This window comes from Pectinophora gossypiella, chromosome 8 (genome assembly GCF_024362695.1).
Source record: "Pectinophora gossypiella chromosome 8, ilPecGoss1.1, whole genome shotgun sequence".
NCBI lineage: Eukaryota > Metazoa > Arthropoda > Insecta > Lepidoptera > Gelechiidae > Pectinophora > Pectinophora gossypiella.
The window spans coordinates 2255733-2278208 of NC_065411.1; the positions used below are offsets into that span (position 1 = coordinate 2255733).

The window sequence follows — 22476 nt, forward strand, 5'->3', positions numbered from 1 at the left end:
AACTTGCCATAATTTATTCTGCTAGAACACCGTCTGAGACAAAGAAAAGGTTTTAGTTTCTGAAAAAGAAAAAGTACTTTTTAATTAAAGATCTACTCTGTTCAAAGTCGCATTTCGTTACACGATAAATGCCAAAGAAATGACGTTAATTCAAATGCACCACAGTTTATAAAATAGCACGATATGAAATAAAGAACGAATGGTTATAGAAATAGGAAACACACACAGAAAATACAAAACAAAAGAGAAATAGAAAAAGTACTATGGATAAGACTAGTAAAAACAATTTACACCAATCTCTCTCAATTCCAGTTCCATCCAACCAAGAATGACGACGTGACTCTCTTCAACCATGGGCAGCGGAGTCAGTACAGCCACCAGCAGGAAGTGGCAGAAGACCAAGCGAGAAGTGCCGCCTCATGCGGAGTCCTCTAGAGTGTTGTTCCTGTTGTATCTTATACACAGGACCTGGAACGTCGTGGTGGAACATGTGGACTCCAAAAGTGCCAGGTAAGACATTTAGGTTAGTATTTCCTATCGATAGGCTACTACTGATAGTCTAGGGATAGTCCGTTGCAGTGAGGTGGCAGTTGTTCTATAAATAATATAATATTATTATTAGAACTTCCCACGCAAAACGTCATTTTTGTTATTTGTTATACGTAAATTGAGAATTACGAAAAGTCCCATATAAAATTTCACCCCCTCTTTGACGGGGTTGTGGGCAGATTTCCAAAAAAATAATGATGCACGATTTTTAGAGTTAGTCAAAAATAGTCCGCATACTTTTAAGTTTCCTACCTTGAAAATTGCAGAATGCTCCATACAAACTTCCACCCCCCCATTTTAGCGTAGTGGGGGGTTAGAAAGAAACAATGAGTAGCCTGTGTCAGTCTCCATCCTTCCAAATATCTCCACTTAATAAATCACGTCAATTCGTCGCTTCGTTCTGCCGTGAAAGACGGACAAACAAACAGACACACACACTTTCATATTTATAATATTAGTCTTCTCTTATCGTGTCGATGGCAAACTAAATAGTATCGGCCCAAAACTCGGCAACAAGTATGGCGCTGTCTGCAGCTCATCAGATCCTCCTGCGTGCAGGTGTGCGGGCACGCAGGACACGATGTAAGATGTTCCATCGTTTGGGGAACAGAGCCGCACTTGCACTTACGAGCCATCCAAGAAACCCCACCTGAACAAATTGTCCTTACTTCGGCTCACCTGAGTCGAAAGTCTGTAAAGATAATATTAGTAAAGATGTTTTTTTTCCAAGAGTACAAATAACGCTCAAACATCCACTACAAAACCCGCCGTAACATTTCCAGGTGGCGCGGCTCGCACACGATGGCGAGCTCAGCGGGTCGCAGGTTCGACTCCGTGAGCCTGGCCGACTCGGAACCTGGATCCTGTTACTCAGCATGCAGCTGCAGCTACTGCCGCCTCCGGGAGTGCGCTCATGACTGTGTCAGGTATGGATAATAAAATAAATAAGCTAACGACTATATCACAATTGGGGTGGGGTCTTCTTCTATTGTGTGGGTTGAGAGGTGAATTACCAACCTTATCAACCCTGATGTCAGGGTTATTATTGAGCCGCCAAAGGCCCCTGACATGGCTCATGTAACGATTACTTACTTACATCAGTAAGTAGTAACCGGGACCAACGGCTTAACGTGCCTTCCGAAGCACGGATCATCTTACTTTTTGGACAATCAGGTCATCAGCCTGTAATGTCCTAACCAAACTAGGGATCACAAAGTGATTTTTGTGATATGTCCCCACCGGGATTCGAACCCGGGACCTCCGGATCGTGAGTCCAACGCTCAACCACTGCACCACGGAGGTTGTTAGTGTGGGGTAGGGTATGGGGACAAAATTAAAAACATCATAGAAGGGAAGCTACAAAGAAAGAGAGAAAGGGGAAGACCAAGAAGAACTTACATGGAACAGATTAAAGAGAAGGCGAACGTCGTGTCTTATAAGGAAGTGAAGGAATTGGCCTTTGATAGACAAGAATGGTGAATGCTACACCGAAAATGAGCTCGGTGGCGTAGCGGTAAACGCGCTTGGTCTGCGATTGTTGAAGTTAAGCAACTTTCGCAAAGGCCGGTCATAGGATGGGTGACCACAAAAAAAAAAAAAGTTTTCATCTCGAGCTCCTCTGTGCTTCCTATCCATCCATAGGGAAGGCCCGTGCCTCAGCAGTGGGGACGTTAATGGGCTGGTGATGATGACACCGAAAAGGGCGTGGCTCTTAAATTAGTGATCTGTGATGAGGGGATGTGATGTGCCTTTGACTATCCCAATTGGGAATATACCTGCTCGCGTGAGGTTATATTATGTGAGTCTAATTTCTGTCTGTAATTCGAGAAAGGCACTCCCAACGAAATGATCATAGCACGTTATAAATCCAATCCCGCGCAAGAACCGTAAAGCCACCAATATAGAGTAATATCATTTCAGTTATTCCCACACTCCAATACGCTAGAACTGAGTGTAATTATAGATCAGAGACCTAACTGTAGACGAGACAGTTTCCAAAGCCTGTAAACTACGTAGATATAGGCAAATAACATAGAGAGACATGTGTTTATTTTAATCATAGATCGGCGGATTGAAAGTTAACGAGTCTGGACTGTTTCTTCTTTATTAGGTGTAATTAAGTGTAATTACTATTAGTTCTAGTGTAAACATAGAAATGTTCTATACTACTTATCATGCCGGATATGACTGCGCCATTAAACAAAATGACCATAGACTGTATGGAGCCGTGGCAGCCCAGTTGGTAGAACGCTTGCCTCTCACTTTGAGGTTGCAGGTTCGAATCCAGCACAGGCCTAAACCAATGATTGTCGAATTTCTTTTCGAATTCATGTTTGGATCATAAATAATAAATTATTATCACGTGATCAGCGATGAAGGAAAACAAACCCACATTCCCGAGAAATGCATTTTCGAAGATATGTGACCTATATAGGGATGGTTTTCCCTTCGCGGGTTGAAAGGTCAGGAAGGCAGTCGCTTCTGTAAAAAACCGGACCTGTCAAATCTTCAAGTTAGGTAAGCGGACCTTGTGAAAAACGGGATAATGCTAGGGAGATGATGACCATATAGGATTGGATTGAGGTGGGCAAAGCTGCAAGGCAAACAGAGGAAGTAATATAGGTACGATCCTGACGACTTCTAGCCATAGAGGCGGTCAAAAAGCTCGAGACAACAAACACCGATACTGACCCGGCTTCCGTGGTCCAGTGGTTGAGCGTTGTGCTGACCATCCGGAGGTCCCGGGTTCGAATCCAAGTGGGGACAAATCCCAAAAATCACTTCCCTATCCCTAGTTTAGTTAGGACATTACAGGCTGATCACTTGATTGTTCAAAAGTAAGATGATACGTGCTTCGGAAGGCACGTTAAGCCGTTAGTCCCGGTTACTACTTACTGATGTGAGTTGTCATTTTATGAGCCACGTCAGGGTCCTTTGGCGGCTCAATAACAACCCTGACACCAGGGTTGATGAGGTCGGTAATCCATCTCATAACCTACGCGAGAAGAAGTGTCAGGTTTACCAACCTTGATTATAGTTTAGTGTATCCAAGTCTATCACGTTTTCTTAGATTTGAAGTCTTGGCAAAATTTTATTATAGGTATTTATGATGCCTCAGAATAACAAGCTACATTTCTATGTTAAGATTGCTAATACATTGTCTAGACAAGTGAAATTCAACGAATTACTTATAGAATTTATTTTCTATTTTCAGGTAAGAGCTGCCTACGGTCGGCACCTACATTGCATGTTGGTGGAAAGTTGGGGGCGTCGTCTATAAACTCACTCACAACTCACTTCATATATGATAAGACAAACATATTACGGTAACATGTCAAGGACCTATGGTGCTCAATAGTATCCCTTGTGAGTCGCCATACTGTGAATGTACTCCACTGGGTTCATACCCTTCGAAGGACGTAATATACGATCCCGACGACCCGATTACTCTAGCCATAGAGTCTATCAGCTTGCGACACCAAACACTTCAGAACCCCGATACGGGCCCCGCCGGCATGCTAGACGAAATCCGTCATTCAGCGCTTATCGCTATCGACCCACTAGGGTCGATTAATTCTTTCAAATATTCTTCCTCTCAGACGACGCCCTGAGTCGAGGTTCGCGCCCAACTGGGCACCCTCAGACCTGTTGTCTTAAATTTTGTAGCGGGTGAAAGTCCTCAGCGCTGTCCATTTGTCCAGCCAAGTAGTTAATGCCATCTGCGGCAAATCTATAATAAGTCACGTCAAACAAAAAAACCGGATCAAACCCTATCTCACATAGTGAACGAGTGCTCCCAGGTGGCATACCCGAGCTGCATTGTGTGACGGATGCGGCAGAGACTTGGTTGAGGGAGCTTAAATTAGATATATGATCCACGCAGGATATTTTTTGCCATACGCAATAATAATAATAGTAACCCTGACATCAGGGTTCATGATCTCATAGCCTACTCTAGAGAACTATCATCACCAGTAAGCATAGAGGAACACGGACCTCCATAAGAGGAAATTAAATCGAAAAAATCTGACTCGGACGGGACTTGAACCCGCAGCTCTTGTCAAGCCGGGACGAGCGTGTTAACACTTTCAAGGACAGAACGTCTTATGACGTTCCGATTCCAAGGTATCATACTATCTGTTATGAACCATCAATGACCCATGGTCTCTGCCCGTGAAAGGGTTAACTATTACTGCACTGGGTCTTCCTCCTGTCCATGCGAACTAAGAATGTGCCAAGGCAATGCCTTTTTTTACCTTTGATGGGTTTGCTCTTGGCCCCAGACTTGCCCGAAGGCATTGACGTGGACTAAGATGGAGCGAGCTCGCCCAGAAGGTGCCTGTTCATTGGCCTTGAAAGCACCCGGGTTATATGCATTCGGATATACAGAAGACGGCAGAGAATTCCACTCCTTAGCAGTGCGCATAATAAAGGACAATGCGAAGCGCTTTGTGCGAATAGTTGGGATATCAACCAAATAGGGATGGAAACCGGCCGTACGTCTGGAAGTCCGAAGATAAAAGGGGGATGGTGGAATGAGCTCGTGTAGATCGCGGGCACACTCCCCGAAATGCAGTTTGTAGAATACCGACATACTGGCGACTTTTCGCCGATGTCGCCGATAACGAAGGTCTCCTAATGCTTTCAGGCAGATAATTGCACAGACTGACAGCATGCACCTCGATTGACTTGTATATATACAAGTCAACACCGCAAACGCTACACACAGAAGCATGAACATTAAACTGAAACAAGACGTTACTCTTTCTGATCGTAAAAACAATACCATTGTCCGACTTCAGTACAATTGTTCAGCTGTTTATCTACAATCTGTTATACTTCAGCTGTTATCGCGAGATCAGTATTCTAAAGTTCTAAATCGCTTTAATTACAAAACTCGGTCAATGTCCGTAGATTTATACCACGGATTTCTGATGGACAATTCTACTAAAGGTTTACGTGTAGAATTTCGACTAAAATGTTTTTTTTTGTTACTAATAGGTATAAAAGAACAATCATACGACGGTATCCCAATGCTGAGCAAAGGCCTCTCCTCTGTTTTTCCATACTATACAATACATAACTCTTTAATATTATACTCATAAACATCTGGGGCACAGGTAGTGCTCCCGCCAAAACGATCAAAGCGATGCGCAAGGGCATTGCACGACCAACCTTTCCTCGAAACTATTCGTATTTTTTTGAAGCCTCATAACTCCAGGAGCGGATCCAGATTTTACGTCACGGGGGTGGTCACCAGGTCATAGACAACTGATTTCCGTAGAGAAGTAGATCAAATTGCAGTGGTCACCTATAGGTGACCACTTTGGGTTGGGGTATGCCCCAACCTGTCCGCCCTCCGCCCATGCATAATTCAGGTTTGAATTATTATAAATAAAAAATTACAATTGGTTAGGTAGTGCAAAGGGCAGCCATACTACTCCACTACGATTTTTTTAACATTATAAATAGTCTTTAAAAAATCCTGGTGAGGCTACCATCGACTGGTTGGAAGGAGGTCGGAAGTCATTATGACGACGCAGTTTCAAATCCAGCACGGGCCTACACCTAAACCAATAATTTTCATGTGTCTGCAGGAATCGGGGCCATTTTAAAATTAATATCCTTGATATAAAACAAAGTCAGCATCTACTAGAATCGTCCCTTAGATCTCTGTCTGAATGATTGATATGAAAAGTTCACAACACAGATAGTACTAAGAAGTGATAAGAAGATTTTCTGATTATACGTGTTGCAGTCAAACTGTTAAAACCGAAATCTTTCGATTAAACGAGGCAAATAAAAAAAAAAAACAATGCAAATCACTGAATTCTTCATTTTTTATTAATACTTTATCAGTATTATTAAAAAATGAAGAGTTTAATACTTTATCATTATTATTTAAAAACGAAGAGTTAGAGATGAACTAGATTTAAAATAAAATAAAAAAAAGACATGAAATAAAAATTCGTAAAATTCCACTCGATATTAACTCAGAATCATGGAATCATCCCCCTCAGTATTTGTTACGATGTCACTAACACCTGTATACACCTACAGTTTGAATATGTTTTGTACTTATAATTATTGCCGGTTTAAAAAATTAACTACGGCATAATTTTCCCAAGCTTTCCCCTTTCTTTGAAACAAGATAAAACATTTTGACAACGACGGCAGAAATATTTTTCTTTTCACTTAATTTGATTGGTTGATTTTTCCCTTAATTAATTTATCGCTTGTTGAAAGGGTTGAATAGATGGTGAAATGAGTTATTTGATGCTAAATAAATATAACTTTTTATTGAATTGGAGTCGTTTCTAATAATTATGGACATTGAAGGCTCTACTTCTCTCGTGTGGATTGTGAGGTGGATTACTAATCTCATCAACCCTGGTGTTAGGGTTACTATTGAACCGCCAAAGGCCCCTGACATGACTCATGTAACGACTACTTACTTACATCAGTAAGTAGTAACCCTTAACGTATCTTCTGAAGCATTTTTTTATATTACCTATTTCTAAAACAATGTTGCAATGTGACATTTGCGCTTATAAAAGTAAGTGCCCAATTTCAACAAACGTCAAATAGAAATATTGTGTTTGTAGGTGAATTGCTCCAACGTAGCCTTTTAGCCCTATAGATAATGTAGGTACTGCTTCTATTTCGTGTGTTCCATAATTTGAATTTTTGATTTTATTCACGCTGTATGAAGTAGAACACGTTCAGCTGCTTGTCTTCCCGGGCATGTCGTAAAAACCGACAGAGGGATTGTGTCCTCTAACATGATGGACTAATGTTATGGGCGATAGGCTGATCCCTTATCACCATAAGGTTCATCATATCCAGCTTACGATATCGTATCAACAGTGGCTGCAAGTTGTCTTTGATTACTTGTGGCTCTGCCCACCCCGTTAGGGATTACGGGCGTGAGCTTATGTATGTATGTATGTATAAAGTACTCGTACTGTATAATCTACTTAGTTCTGAATTTAAATTCTGATCCACGAGAAAAGGGTAGTTTCCAACTAGCCAGTTACTTTTACTAAATGTCAAAACATGAAATTTGAATGAAAAAGCAACCTGTGACGTCACGTAGTAATCATCATCATCATCTCCCTAGCATTATACCGTTTTTTCACCGGGTCCGCTTACCTAACCTGAAGATTTGACAGGTCCGGTTTTTTACAGAAGCGATTGCCTGTTTGACCTTACAATCCGCGAAGGGAATACCAGCCCAATACAGGTTAGGTCACATACCTCCGAAAATGCATTTCTCGGGAATGTGGGTTTCCTCACGATCATCATTTTAGTAATCAGAATTTCATAATTTATCTATGACCTAGGAAACTACCCAAATGTAATAATTTTATGAACATGGAAATTAGCATTCCTTCGATTGCCGAGAGACTTTAAAAATATAACCACGATCGAACTATAGAACCATGTCGCTACTAAAATAACAAGATATGTTAAATTCGACAGGGTTCTAAAAATCTACCGCTTTAAATGCACACTCCGTTGCAATTCATGAAGCTCAAACAACCAGCATCCATCTAATTGATTAGACGTTGCTCTCCTATTGACTCGAACGAAGCGAAACGAACTGTTTTTTTTTTTCTAAAAGAGCTGAAAGGTAAGCGATTCTCGGTAAAATGCAGGAGAAATTCTTTTTAGTTAGTAATGAACGAATAACAAAGTTGGAAAATGTTGAATAGAAGCAGTAGGTAGGTACTTACCTAGCTAAGAGATTTTTCTTATGTTTTAACTTCTATGCTAGATTTTTGTTATGCTAACGCACTTTGAGGGATGATTCAGATCATAATAAATTCTGAGTTGATAACAAGTGGAATTTTACGTAGCAAAAGTGTGGAACTTAAAATACTTAAAAAAAAAACATAATAATATTATACAAAATAATCATGAATTTTCCGACAGAAAATTCCACTTCGTTCCTCAAAGATTTCGTTACGGTGCACTAACACCCATACGTACTTGTAAGGGATGTAAGTGACACCGTAACAAATACTGAGAGGGATAATTCAGCTCATAATACAGACTTGATATTATCAAGTGGAGTTTTTCATCGAAAAAGTATAGAATTGAAAGTAACTTTAAAAAACACAAAAAAGAACATGAATTTTGCGACGGAAAATCTGGTTTCACTAATAATTTCTCTATAATTTTGTTGGAAATTTCCCCTTTCAGTTTGTGAGAGCTTACTTATGTAAGGTCGGGGTAGAAGTCGAACCCAGAACCTCCAAATCATGAACCCAACGCTCATAAAAAGGAAACAATACAACATTACAATTAAAAACTGCAATGATAGAATCTAAGCGCCGTTTCGAAGAAAATAGCAATTGCACGAAAAGGAAATAAAACTATTGAAGACTGCTAGGCGCCAAGCGGGACTAAAAGTCGGCATTATTTGCCCAATGAGCGCAGTATTAGGTGCTAGCTTCGTTTAAGACCGCTTTTATGTCTAGAATTCTAGAGTGCAGCCAAGTATTATTGAGGGTTTTTTATTGCTTGTTCCTGACCCTAGCTCGCTTGCAGCTACTTTGTATTGGAGTCACAAAATAAGTAAGATCCCGACTATATTCTCAATTCAGGGGTACAGTCATTGCATAAGGTACCCACCACCATAGCTTTAAGACTAATGTTATAAGTGATTAGCCGTATCACTATAATAATGGTCAATCATAATATTTGTTGTTGGTGAAAAATTTGCCGTAAGATAAATATTAATAACTTTTTTAGACAGAGATGTGGTGTAAAAGACGATATAGTGACTAGGATTGAGAAGGGAATGTTAGGTTGGTTTGGACACGTTGAGCGGATGAAGGATAATAGAATTGCAAAAGCGGTATATAAAGCGAAAGTTGATGGTAGGGCTGGCAGAGGAAGACCGAGAAGGACTTATGATGATCAAATTGGAGATGTCCTTAAAAAAGGTTCAATACGATCTACTCTGAACCGGCGTGCGTGTATGAAGCGATTGATGAATGTGGAGGAAGCAAGAGAAGTGTGTCAGGATCGAAGCAAATGGAATTCTATAGTCTCTGCTTACCCCGGTGGGAAATAGGCGTGAGTTTATGTATGTATGTATGTATGTTTGACCGTCAGGACCGTTAAGTAATAATAATAAGATTTATTAATCTTACTTATTAGTAACAATGTGAAAGCCCATCGCCCATTTTCAGTTAGTAGCTAAAAGGATATTTTGAAGATTCAAACGAAACTAGACTAGACAGCAACATTTTCATCTTATATCAGCGCCATCTAGGGGACGCGTTAGATAGTGTAATATACTGCCATCTAGTGAATTTAGTTATTACTATGAAAAGAAAGACTTTCACCACACCTCTCATGGCGTTTAGCTTACACAAGCTACTCGTAGTTATGTATAAGTATAACAGATGGCGTTCTTGAATAAGTTTCAAATGGAACGGAAATAAAAATATTTTTTTCTTAGTATTTTCTTGATGTAATGAATCTGAAAAGGTAATCAGCCTTATTAATTATGTTCGTGTGATTTGGTCTAATGCAAAATTATAATGAAAAGAAGATGGAAAAACGATTATGGACTGCATGTCTTTTAAGGGGACTGGCATTATCATCTGAAATGATAGAGAACTATGGAAAAAAGGGGACGACTTTGCTCAGCAGTGGGACACGCAAGGTCGGCTAGAAAAGAAATCGTATAATAGGTACTATTTAAGAAGAACGTCGAGTTCATTACAATTAGCACTGCGCGGTAAGTATTAGATCTCTCAAAGTGCAAAGCCACTGTTGTGACCTTTATTAGCATAGGTACCTTAGAGATGTATCAATCGAAATTAGGCCATTCGATTCTATTCTATCAACAGTACTACATAATATACTTTATGTTTACTAAAGTATGTTACAAATATTAAGCCAGAGTTTCACCAGAGTGTCAGAGTGTTTTTCAAAATCACTTTTTGGTTAGGACATTACAGGCTGATCACCCGATTGTCCAAAAAGTAAGATGATCCGTGCTTCGGAAGACACGTTAAGCCTTTGGTCCCGGTTATTACTTACTGATGTAAGTACGTAGTAGTTACATGAATCATGTCAGGGGCCTATGGCGGCTCAATAATAACCCTGACACCAGGGTTGATGGGGTTTGTAATCCACCTCACAACTCACACGATAGAAGAAGCCAGAGTTGTATCATGTTAGGTATACCTAATATTTTTGATGACACAGAACGGAATGAAATTCATAAACCACTCAATATTATCTTAAAGAAAGTAAGGAGAGCAGGAGAAAGCTTCAATATTAAGCCATTTCTCTACACAAATAAATAGACCCATTCCACAGACCACAAAACCCAAAAGCAAATAGAAGTCGCAAACACAGTAGTCAATATTCCCAATATGACTCTATTAGTCTGCATAGCCTGTTATTGGTACAAGAGGCACAACTGCACAAGTGAACAATTTCTTTAAACTACGTATTGTCATTGGTTTAGCTCTAGCTGTGTTGGGCCGGATCTGGAATGAGCCGAGGGCAGTAGTAGACACCTATTTTAAAGAATTATAGTCGCTATTATTTCGTTGTAGGTAAGCGTGATCCACCACACCATATCGTTACTTACCATCAGGTGAGATTGTGGTCAAACGCTAGCCTATCGTATTAAAAAAATATACGGCACCTCAGCAGGCGTTATACTTGTCATTCTCTTTTCCGCTGAAATAGAAAGAAGAAATAGATAGCATAGAAGAATATTCTTCTATGCTGCTCTGGGAGCAAATAAAAAAAACATAGAACACGTTCAGCTGCTTCTCTTCCCGGGCATGTCGTAAAAACCGACAGAGGGATTATGTCCTCTAACATGATGGACTAATGTTATGGGCGATAGGCTGATCCCTTATCACCGTAAGGTTCATCATATCCATCTTTGGACTTCGTATCAACAGTGGCTGCAAGTTGTCTTTGATTACGTGTGGCTCTGCCCACCCCATTAGGGATTACGGGCGTGAGTTTATGTATGTATGTAGAAAGAGACGGGTAATCTACAATAAATAAATAAATGTCTATTTGTCAATTTGTGCCCGGTTAATGGCAATGGGCTAGCGCACTGTTACATGGGACTTCAACATAGCTAAGTGCTGTGTTTTAATCAGGTTTAATCATCTGTCCTTTTCCTTTTCGGTGGATAAGAAAATGACAGGTGTAACTTAAAATAAAATTAGGAGTATGTATTAAACTGCGTGATATTATTAAAAATATTCTTAGTAATGACTTCAAAACTGAAATTTCATAAGAAATTATAAAATTAGAAAGGAAAACTTTATGAAGAGAATTATGATTTTTTTATCAATAATGATGATTATGGCAAATAATAATAGGAATAATGATTTTATATCTGCCACAACGGACCCGAAAATAGTGCATAGTTACAGTATCAGCTGCCCTTTGACCCACTAGGGTCATTTGATGCTAATATAATCCTAAATTCAATCAAACTACACCCTACGCCGAGGTCCGCGCCTAACTGGGCACCCTCAGGCTTGTTGTCTTAAATGTTGTATCAGGCGAGAGTCCACAGCGCTCCCTATTTTCCGGCTAAATAGTTAATGCCATTTGCGCCAAGTTTCGAATAAGCTATACCAAAAAAGAAAAAATCTGTTCCGTGGAAGTGCAACATGATGTAAAGCAAGAAGTATAAATAGATATAATATTAGATAAAATTAGGTATAATATTCTGTTATTAACAAAATATGGATAAATATCCGAAATAAAATATTTCGTTTCGTTTCGTTTCGTTTCGTTTCGTTTCGTTTCGTTTCGTTTCGTTTCGTTTCGTTTCGTTTCGTTTCGTTTCGTTTCATTTCATTTCATTTCAATAAATACGGCCCTGTTGACTTTCCCGGGAGTCGAACTCGCAGTGAACGATTCTGCGAATGACATTGTTGGTTGACTGTCACTTGGCGTGCTAAAAAGATCACGAGTTTCTTTCACTATTTGTTGATGCTTCGTGCGTGTCTTACGAAAAAAATACCTTTGAAAAAGTATCTTTTAGTTCGCGCGAAAGATATTCCTAATTCTATGGCGAAAGACGGTATGGTTTCTGAATAAAGTTGGATCTGTAGGGCTAACAGCCCGTGATAAAAAGTTGTCATGGTCATTTTATCGATTCTGACGATATAATTATGGCGTTTTGGCGATTGGTGCTAATATGTGAACCCAAATAAGTCATGACGTTCTGTCAAAATACGAACAAAATCACACGGCACGCATGTTACGGGAAAAAACAAACAAGTCGATTTCGAGAAAATTTGTTGAATCGATCGATAATTTATTTATTTATTTATTTATTTATTTATCACGTTGCGCATGTTAGTCCTGTTGGGAATAATATCCTATATAAAAAGTATTTTTAATCAAAGTATTTCGCTATTTAATACTGTTTACGCCTACTTTTTAATTAAGTAACTATTTAGTCAGAAGCAGAGTCAGAGTCAAATTTTTTTGATTTATTTTCTCTTATAAGTTCGTTTCTTCCAATAACAAATTTACGGTTGTTAAATAAAGAACAATATCGGTTATACAGTGTAGTACAGAGTTATTTATAGAGACTGGTAGTCTATTTGTTTATATTATGAGGTCAATGTTGGTAAGTAATCCTTTTCAGGCAACCTTTAGGGATATTAAGAACATGATACAAAATCGTGTCATGCGGAAAGCCACGGGAGCTCCGTGGTTCCTTCGCAATGAAAATCTGCACATTAACCTAGGTCTGCCAACCATTGCCCAATGGATCAAATTAGCTTCAAAATGTTTTTTCGATTCTGCTCTACACCACCCAATTCCCCTGGTAGTTCCCGCTTCCGAATACGTCCCGCTTCGCAGGGACAGTAGTGAAAAGTATCGGCGTCCGAAAGACGTAATTTACGACCCCGACGACCCGATTACTCTAGCCACAGAGGCGGCCAATCAGCTCGCGACGCCAAACATTTCAGGACCCCGATACCGACCCCGCCGGCATGGTCGACGATTTCTCTCCATCAGCGCTTATCGCTATCGAGCCACAAGGGTCGATTAATTCATTAAATTTTTTTCCTCTCAGACGACTCCCTGAGCCAAGGTTCGCGTCCAACTGGGCACCCTCAGGCCTGTTGTCTTAAACGTTGTACCGGGTAAGAGCCTTCAGCGCTCCTCATTTGTCCGGCCAAGTAGTTAATGCCATCTGCGGCAAATCTACAATAAGTCACGTCAAAAAAAAAAGGTACATGATAGTGCAGCAAAGAAATACACGTACATACATAATTAATCAACATCATATCATTACAATCAACTTACCACATTGGAAAGGTCAAACTATACTTACTTAATTTTAAACTAAATCTATTTTTTCTCGTCAGCCTCGTAAAGACATAATGAGCCGCCAATTCTATTATTGTATGACGAAAATTCAAATTTGTATTTCACATGATGATACTATCTGTTTTGTTTGTATTATAATGACAGAGATCACCTTAAGTTACTGTGGCCCTGTGGTTCACCGAGTTGCTTTGGAGCGTCGGTTTGAACCCCGGTACCAAACGTTTCACTGAAAATGTTTCACTGACACAGTTGGCTCATCCATTATATAGGCGATATGACTCACCACCTATCCCGTTGGTCTATCAGAAAGCTCGGTGAGGTGTGGGTACTTAGTTCATCTTGCCATGGATCTATTACCCCCATTGGGATATAGTCGTGAGCTCATGTGATCACCTTAAGGTGATGTTGAGTTTGTCTGTAGAAGTACCTATGTCTGGTAGAAAAATGGACTAACTTATGGTACAATTATTTGCATATTCTGTTAGATAGAACAGAGTCGACCGGCCTGCTTTCGTATCAGTCGAAAGCTTGAATTAAAATAAGCTAAATTTACCTCACACTTTAGTCTAAATGGCCGTAAGCCATTAAGGACTAAGAGGGCACACGGTAACGACGAGATTTTTGTATGAATTGACCGATCTGCGAGTTTATCTATGTATTGTTAGATGGAAAAGAATCGATTAGCCTAATATCGACTGGTACGGTCACGAACATTAGTATGTATATACTTTGGAACTATGTCACATTAACTTTTTTGAAAAATTGAACTGTTAGTCTCACTAAATGTCAAATTTGTTAGTGCGACAGAGTCCTAAAGTGGGTACATTATATTGCTCATGACTGTACATCACTATGATAATGAAAGTACAGAAGCCAGTTTCTGTACTTTGACAGATCTAGTTACCGCGCATTGAAACTATCGTCTCAAATTTTGCATGGGGTTCCTTTTAGGGCTAAGGTATTCACTATAAGATTGAGGGATTTTGAAGAACCCAAGAGGTTAAAAAAAAATATTCAAAAAACCCCCGACCAGAAAAAAGTACGCTAACAGCAGACCAGCTGAGTGGTTCCAGAAGACATTAGTGTTACAAATGTCAGATTCCACATATGCTTGCAAGCAAACTGAGCGTGTAACATTCCTATCACACCTAACGAACGACCTGATGATCTTGAAGACCTGAACCGATTTCCACCAAACATAGCTAAGAACACTCTCAACTGATATACCTTTCAAACGAAAAAACCGCATTAAAATCGGATCATCCGTTTGGGAGCTACGATGCCACAGACAGACCGTCGTTTTTGCGTCGGGGATTAAAAAGGGGTTGAAAGTTTCTATGAAACTTTGTCATATTTAACGCACGCCCCGGACAGGTATAACTTAAAATAAAATTCGATGGTGTGTACAGGAATCAGCACCATTATATATTTAATTATACCTACATGGTCTCTCTCTCTATTTAAGAGCTGCGCTCTTGTCGGTGCAGTAATCGCCATTCCTCTCTTCTTCCCGCCAAAACCTTCACCTCCCGATACGACACGACCTGCACCTTCTCTTTTATTTGTTTCATACCTACATGTATTATACTAAAATGTATTTATATATTACATAAACACTACAAGTACAGTCATGAGCAATATCATGTACCCACTTTATAACCCTGTCACACTATCATATTTGACATTTAATAAGACTTACGGTTTTATTTGTCAAAAAAGTTAATGTAACATGGTTTCAAAATGTATAAATATTAATGCCAGTGACCGTACCTATCGTATAAATCTGCATATTAACGAAACATAGCAAGAACAAGTGGTTAGTGCAGCAGCTACACGTAATATGGTATTCAATACCAGATGGTCAAAACGGGCTCCTTTTAAGTTCCCCGATTCAAATGTAAACGGTAAGCGAGATTGGAAACACTCTGATTACCATTGGTTTTGTTACTAGAACTGTTCTCACTCGAAACTCGCTTAAAAACATTGTATTAAAAAGTGTTATATTTTCCATAAATAGTCACTTGGAGTTATGTGCTTGAATTGAGTAAAAAAAATGAATTGTAATAAGTAGATAATTTGGACCCATGTGGGATTTGAAATTCTAAGATGGATATGAATATACATAGACCGATTAGTCATAGATAGTCATTTAAATAGTGATATGAATGGGACGTAAGGCAAGTTTTAAAAGGTAAGAAAGGCGAGTCTATGGTGGGATGTCTGTCAGGGTTAGAGGATAAGGGAAGTTTTTTTTTTTGTGTTGTTAAAATTAATCAAAATAGAAGTAGTAAAATTATTTCAAATATCCCGTTTTATTTCTATATCCTACAATTTATTTCGCGGCGTATAATTTTAACAATGACCTTGAATATGCAATAACAAATTATTGGATCTCAATTAAAGTGCGGTGATAACCAGGGATTAGTATCCCAAGCGCAGACGACCGCCATTTTTGTTCAACATTATATTCCGTATTTCATGTTAAAAAAAATAAGTTTTTTTTCCACTGTCAGTTTCAAGACATACCTATCCAAGAAAATAAGCAGCTGAATATTTGATTAATTTGTTATTTCTGCTTCGGAGAGCTCGTAGAATCGTTATTCTTGACTATTTTTACAATAACAATAGACTTTAGTGGCTTGCGGGGGCGTTTGAAAACTCAGACTTATCTGACTACCCCAATTAGGAATATAGTCGCGAGATTATGTTATGTATATTATTTTGCCTCTGAATGTATTTCTGCCTATCGCGATAGACTTTGGGGTAAAGCTGGTATGAGTAAATCTGTTTGAGTACAACTTTCTGAACGATACAAAATCGAGTCGAGAACCAGTAGTAACGCTTTAAACTTGACTCGTCCAAGTTCACCCGTCAGCCCGCTAGCGCCAGTTCCGAAGCGACCGACGTTGTGCGCGCACGCAGCCACGCGTGATCTATAGATCAAAGATCTACGTAGATCGTTACTCGTCCCTTACAAAAGACATCAACGTGCGCACATGGACTTTGAAAAATGTGTTTGTGATTTTTTTTAGGTTTTCTGTTGTTTTTAAACTGAAATGTGCTTGTGTTTGCCTTTTGGGAATATTTGAGTCCAGTGTTGGATATAACCGGTAAGTTGTAGCTCTATTTAATAACTTTATTGGATCAATAAGGCAAAAAAACTATTCGTCATGTTTTAAAGAGGTTCTTCGAATTGATTTTGGCTGCGAACTGGTTCTTGATGTGATAAATTATGTCAATCTATTTACGGCTTCAGTTAAAAAAAATATATTCATTAGGTACCTACCAGAAATTTTATAATAAGTACTTGAACACTCTACTGGCCAGGGGGTAAGAATAAAAAAAAGCTGCTTATAATAAATACTAAGCATGTTTTTGTTGCGTTAAAACTTTGGATCTGTTTACTATACATCCCTGCCTTCCCCTTTTGGGACATAGGCGTGATGTTATGTTACGTTGTTAACTGTCAGCAGTTCTACGTCGGCTAACAGTCATTGTCACTAATGTGCCGTTCCCGGGAAATTCCCAAAGTGGGAATGCTCCCGTGGTGAAAACTATTTTATAGTAAAGTCACTGGCTGCTTTTCTTTTTCAAACTGTTCTTTCTTGTACTCTGGTCTTATATGCGTAAAGGCCTAATAAAGCTCTTTGTACATAACTTTTAACACTCCCGGGAATAGAACATCAGTAGGTATTATATCGTCGCCTTATAATGAAAACCTCGTGAGCGCATTTTTGTAAAATCACATTATAAGTAGGTACCTATATATTTACATAAACTGCCTATATACGTCCCACTGCTGGGCACAGGCGTCCCCTCAATCAACCGGAGGGCGTATGGAGCATACTCCACCACGCTGCTCCACTGCGGGTTGGTGGAGGTGTTTTTTTACAGCTAATAGCCGGGACCGACGGCTTAACGTGCCCTCCGAAGCACGGAATCATCTTACTTTTTCGGACAATCAGCCTGAAAAGCCTGAAAAGTCCTTACCAAACAAAGGACAGTCTCACAAAGTGATTTCGACAATGTCCCCATCGGGAATCGAACCCGGACCTCCAGATCGTGAGCCTAACGCTCTAACCACTAGACCACGGAGGCTGTTAGACCACGGAGGCTGTTATATTTTGCCTATATATTTAAAACACTCGAAATACCTGACAGGGAAAAGGCAAGCCTAGAATGTAAGATAGAGACGTAAGATCTATGTATGTAGACATGCCAATGCTATTCTTGTGCGGCAGGGGTACAATAATAAAGAAGAAAAAAAAACTGACAGGGTAAGCAGAGCCACGGTGGCAATCGCTTCCAGTTATAAGATAAAATATAATTTCTTCCCACAACAAAACAAATACTTTATTGCACTCACAAGAAATACACGGCACAGAAACAAATGAGAAATAGGTACACATTAGAATAGGCATATTATATATTGTTTTCACTAACACACTTGACTCGACCATTATAGACGGCGATACTCACCTATCACGTTGGTCTAACAGAGAATTCGGTGAGATGTGGGTACTTAGTTCATCTTGCGATGCATGTCCCAATATGTATTGCATCTTAGTTTATGCCTGCCGTCCTACCAAAATTTGAACCAAATAAGATCTTGAAAAACAAGTTTGCAAACAAGGTGTGTAATTTCGAAAAAAAAAAAAACTTTGCGCTGTGTTCCAAATTGCATTAAATGCCGTTGTATAGCGTATCGCCCGGTTTCACTGCGCCTGCGATCTTCAGTTATGTGAAAGCATTTCAAATATGTCGACTTTCCGCGAGGCGACTTTCTTGTTAGAACATCTGCTAGTTTGTGGGAAAAAATATTATGCTCTAATCGTGTTATTGATGAACATTGTAATATGTTAGAAGTCACTGAGGTCCTGTGGTTCACCGGCTGGCTTCTCAAACGGGGAGTGCAAGTTCGAACTCCAGTACTGGACATGCACCAATGAGTTATTATTTATTAATACTTCTTCTATCGTGTGGGTTGTGAGGTGGAGTACCAACCTCATCAACCCTGGTGTCAGGGTTACTATTGAGCCGCCAAAGGCCCCTGACATAGCTCATGTAACGACTACTTACTTACATCAGTAATTTAAGTATCTCAATTGCAGTTTTCACTAACATATTTGGTTCGACCATTATAGACGTCGATACGGCTCACCATCTATCATGTTAGTCTTACAGAAGGCTAGGTGAGGTATGGGTACTTAGTTTATGTTGCGATGGACGTAGGTACTCTTGAGTTGTCTTATCCGCAAAAAGGGACAAGTAATCGATTAGAACCATGTCACATTAACATCTTTAATAAATTGAACTGTAAGCCACACTAAATGTCAAATTTATTAATTCGACAGGGATCTAAAGTGGGTACATGATATTACTTACTCATGACTGCACGTACCCATTTTATATTCTCTTTATTCTTAGTACCACAGTAAGGAAAGTAGAGAAGCAAAAACAATTATTTTTACGCACTAAGTCATTTAATAATATACCTTTAGACGTTTATAGGTCATAAAATAAAACTGTAATAATGACTATGATTCAGCGCATCGTTCCTAGCGATCACGAACTTAACTTTATAGTCAATAAATAAATAAAATACTTATTTTATACTACATAACACGTTGGCAATTTCAAAAAAGGAACGTCACGTCCCTTTTTAAAAGAAAAACGTTTTGGCGGGTGTTCTATCTGGGACTACGAAGAAAAAAACAAGTGAAGACGAATTTGGTCGAGAGAAGAAAAAGCTGAAAGACTAGTTGTTATATTCGATTTTATTAATATTTCTTACAATAATTTGTAGTAATAATATTTGGTTTTCCTAATAAGAGTGATATTTGTGGTACTTAACATTTACTGATTAAAACTGGGTAAGTATGTTACTAATATTTACGTTTTATTGTAGAGTTTGAGAACAAACACTAAATTACCTTGTTATTATTCTCTCAATATAACTATTGAAAAATAATACTCATAATAATAATCACTAATAAACGAATTGACATCTCTGTCAATAGGTATATTCATTCTTAGCAAGCTCATTCTGAACCAAGCTTTTACAGCTTCGATTTAAATACGAATTAATTTTCATTGTGTATAATTTCGCTTTTATTAGTTTTAAAACTTTTCACAATTGCCACCAGGAAAAATAACAACCGATAATCTACTCTTTTCTCTATAAATCCACAGACTAGAAATGTAGCGAACGTAAAAAGTTTCAATTATGCCTGTATCAATTTATTATTGAGCCTCCTTGGTAGGTTATATCTACAATATTCCACCAAGGAGTATTACTTTGATTTTTAACAAAATAATTGCGTAAATATTTAGAAATAACAACTGAATTTCTAAACGATAAACACGCGTAAATACTACTCCAATACAAAAAGGTTAAAAAGGCTATATCGAAGCAATTCATCTAAAAAAGCAATATTGCAATTTGATATTTGCGCATATAAAAGTAAGTGCGCAATGCAAACATGTCAAATAGCAGCTTATTGCTTGTTAATTATTTTTTGTACTTTTTTTCTTTTTTTTTTGCTACGTTAATTATGCATTCAAATGAACTAGAAATCTTAATCCTATTCGTCACCGCATCTTCCTCGCGTGACGTATTGAGATAGAAGAGAAATAGTCCCACTGTCTGTTTTCGCAACATACTCGTACCATGTCTGGAAGAAATCGCTTTAAGCGATAAGGCCGCCATTTGCCATGTACTTAGTTAAGACTTTTTTTTTGTAATTATTTCTTTTTGGTGCAATAAAGTGTATTTGTATTGTATTGTAATGTATTGTACCTACACATGCATGAAGGATTTGTTATTAAATAAATACATAAAATGCCTATCAATATCGGATATCTTTCTCAATAATGTGGCTTACAAAATTTTCCACGCTAATTACTTGTATTATCCGATGAACTGAATACCAAGTATTTCACTAACCACTGAAAATCAGCGTTTCGTCAGCTTTAGCCAACTAAAAATTAGAAGCATAATTGATGTTTCAAAAGTGTGAATAATTAACGATAGAAAGTCAATTAATAAAAGAACTAGATTAGCTAAGTAATAATACTGGAGTGCCAGTTGGACAACGCTTGACTTCACGTTGAGGTCGCAGGTTCAAATCCCAGCGCAGGCCTAAACTAATGATTTTCGAACTTGTTTTCGAATTCATGTTTGGATCATAAATGATTATCACGTGATAACCTATGAAGGAAAACATAGTGAGGAAACCCACATTCCCAAGAAATGCGCTTCAGAGGTATGTGATATTGGGTTGGTTTTCCCTTCGCGGGTCAGACAGGCAGTTGCTTCCGTAAAAAACGGACCTGTCAAATCTGCAGGTTAGGTAAGCGGACCCTATGAAAAACGGGATAACGATAGGAAACTGGAGATGGATAAGTAGTATTATTAGAAGAAATTGCCTTTTGTATTGCACTCCTTTTGCGTTGTATGTGCAATAAAGAATATTCGGGTTGTAGATTGGATGGGTTATTCGCTTAGAAAAATAAAAAAGTAAAATCTGTTTAAGAAATTAGTATAATTAATTTATTAATGTAGTTCGTAGATTTATAATGCAGGGAACGAAAGTTAATGAATGTTTACGTATATTACGAAAATCTTCATCTGTATTCAATACGTTTTTAAAAACAGGTTACAGATATCTACTTAAACTTTACTATACATAATATCAAAACAACATTGCATAAAAATCCACATAATATATCCATTAAGAGACATTATGGTTATTTTATACATTTAAATTTAAAAAATCGTTTCCGGCAATAGTATGTTATGGCTTTAGTATAGCTTTCCCTTCGCAGGTCGGAAGGTTCGACAGAGTTCTTCCAACTAGGCAGTCGCTTTTGTAAAAAGCCCAAACTGACTCTCATCGTGAAGTCGCAGCCTAAACCAATAGTTATCGAATTTGTTTTTGAATTCATGTTTGGATCATAAATTATCACGTGCTTAACGGCGAAGGAAAACATCGTGAGGAAACCCGATATACCCGAGAAATTTGTTTCGGAGATATGTGACCTAACCTGCATTGGGCTGGTTTTTCCTTTGCGGATTGGAAGGTCAGAAGGCAATCGTTTCTGTAAAAAACGGGACCTGTCAAATCTTCAGGCTAGGTTAGGTTTAAAGGGGATAATGTTTCGAACAAAAGTATCAACTTTCAGTTTCACCAACTATCACGTTGGTATAACAGAAAGCTCGGTGAGGTGTGGGTACTTAGTTCATCGTAAGATGGATGTATCACAATACAATATAAAAACGCTTTATTGCACGTATAAACACAACACTTAAAACAATTAAAAATGTGACAAGAGAAGAACAATCGGCGGCCTTATTGATAAATAGCAATTTCTTCCAGGGAACCTTAGGGTGAATAAACTTGCTACATATTGGAGTCGGGGACGGTATTACCTCTGACTACCCTGTTGGGATGTAATCGTGGGCTTATGTCATGTTATGTATCAACTTTCAGTTTTTAGGTTTCGATGTGACTTTTCTGTATTAACATTAGTAATTAGTAACCGGGACCAACGACTTAACGTGCCTTCCGAAGCACG

General features: G+C 38.6%; 1 protein-coding gene across 2 annotated transcripts in view; it reads left to right on the top strand.

Moving 5' to 3' along the window:
- LOC126368856 (uncharacterized) overlaps positions 1-22476 on the top strand; it is a 198147-nt gene that overhangs the window by 45364 nt on the left and 130307 nt on the right. For both annotated transcript variants that reach the window (XM_050013037.1, XM_050013036.1), the window contains 2 exons: positions 313-510; positions 1332-1475. In XM_050013037.1, the coding sequence (XP_049868994.1) occupies positions 353-510; positions 1332-1475 (302 nt within the window). In that variant the 5' untranslated portion in view covers positions 313-352. The remainder of the gene's footprint in view (positions 1-312; positions 511-1331; positions 1476-22476) is intronic.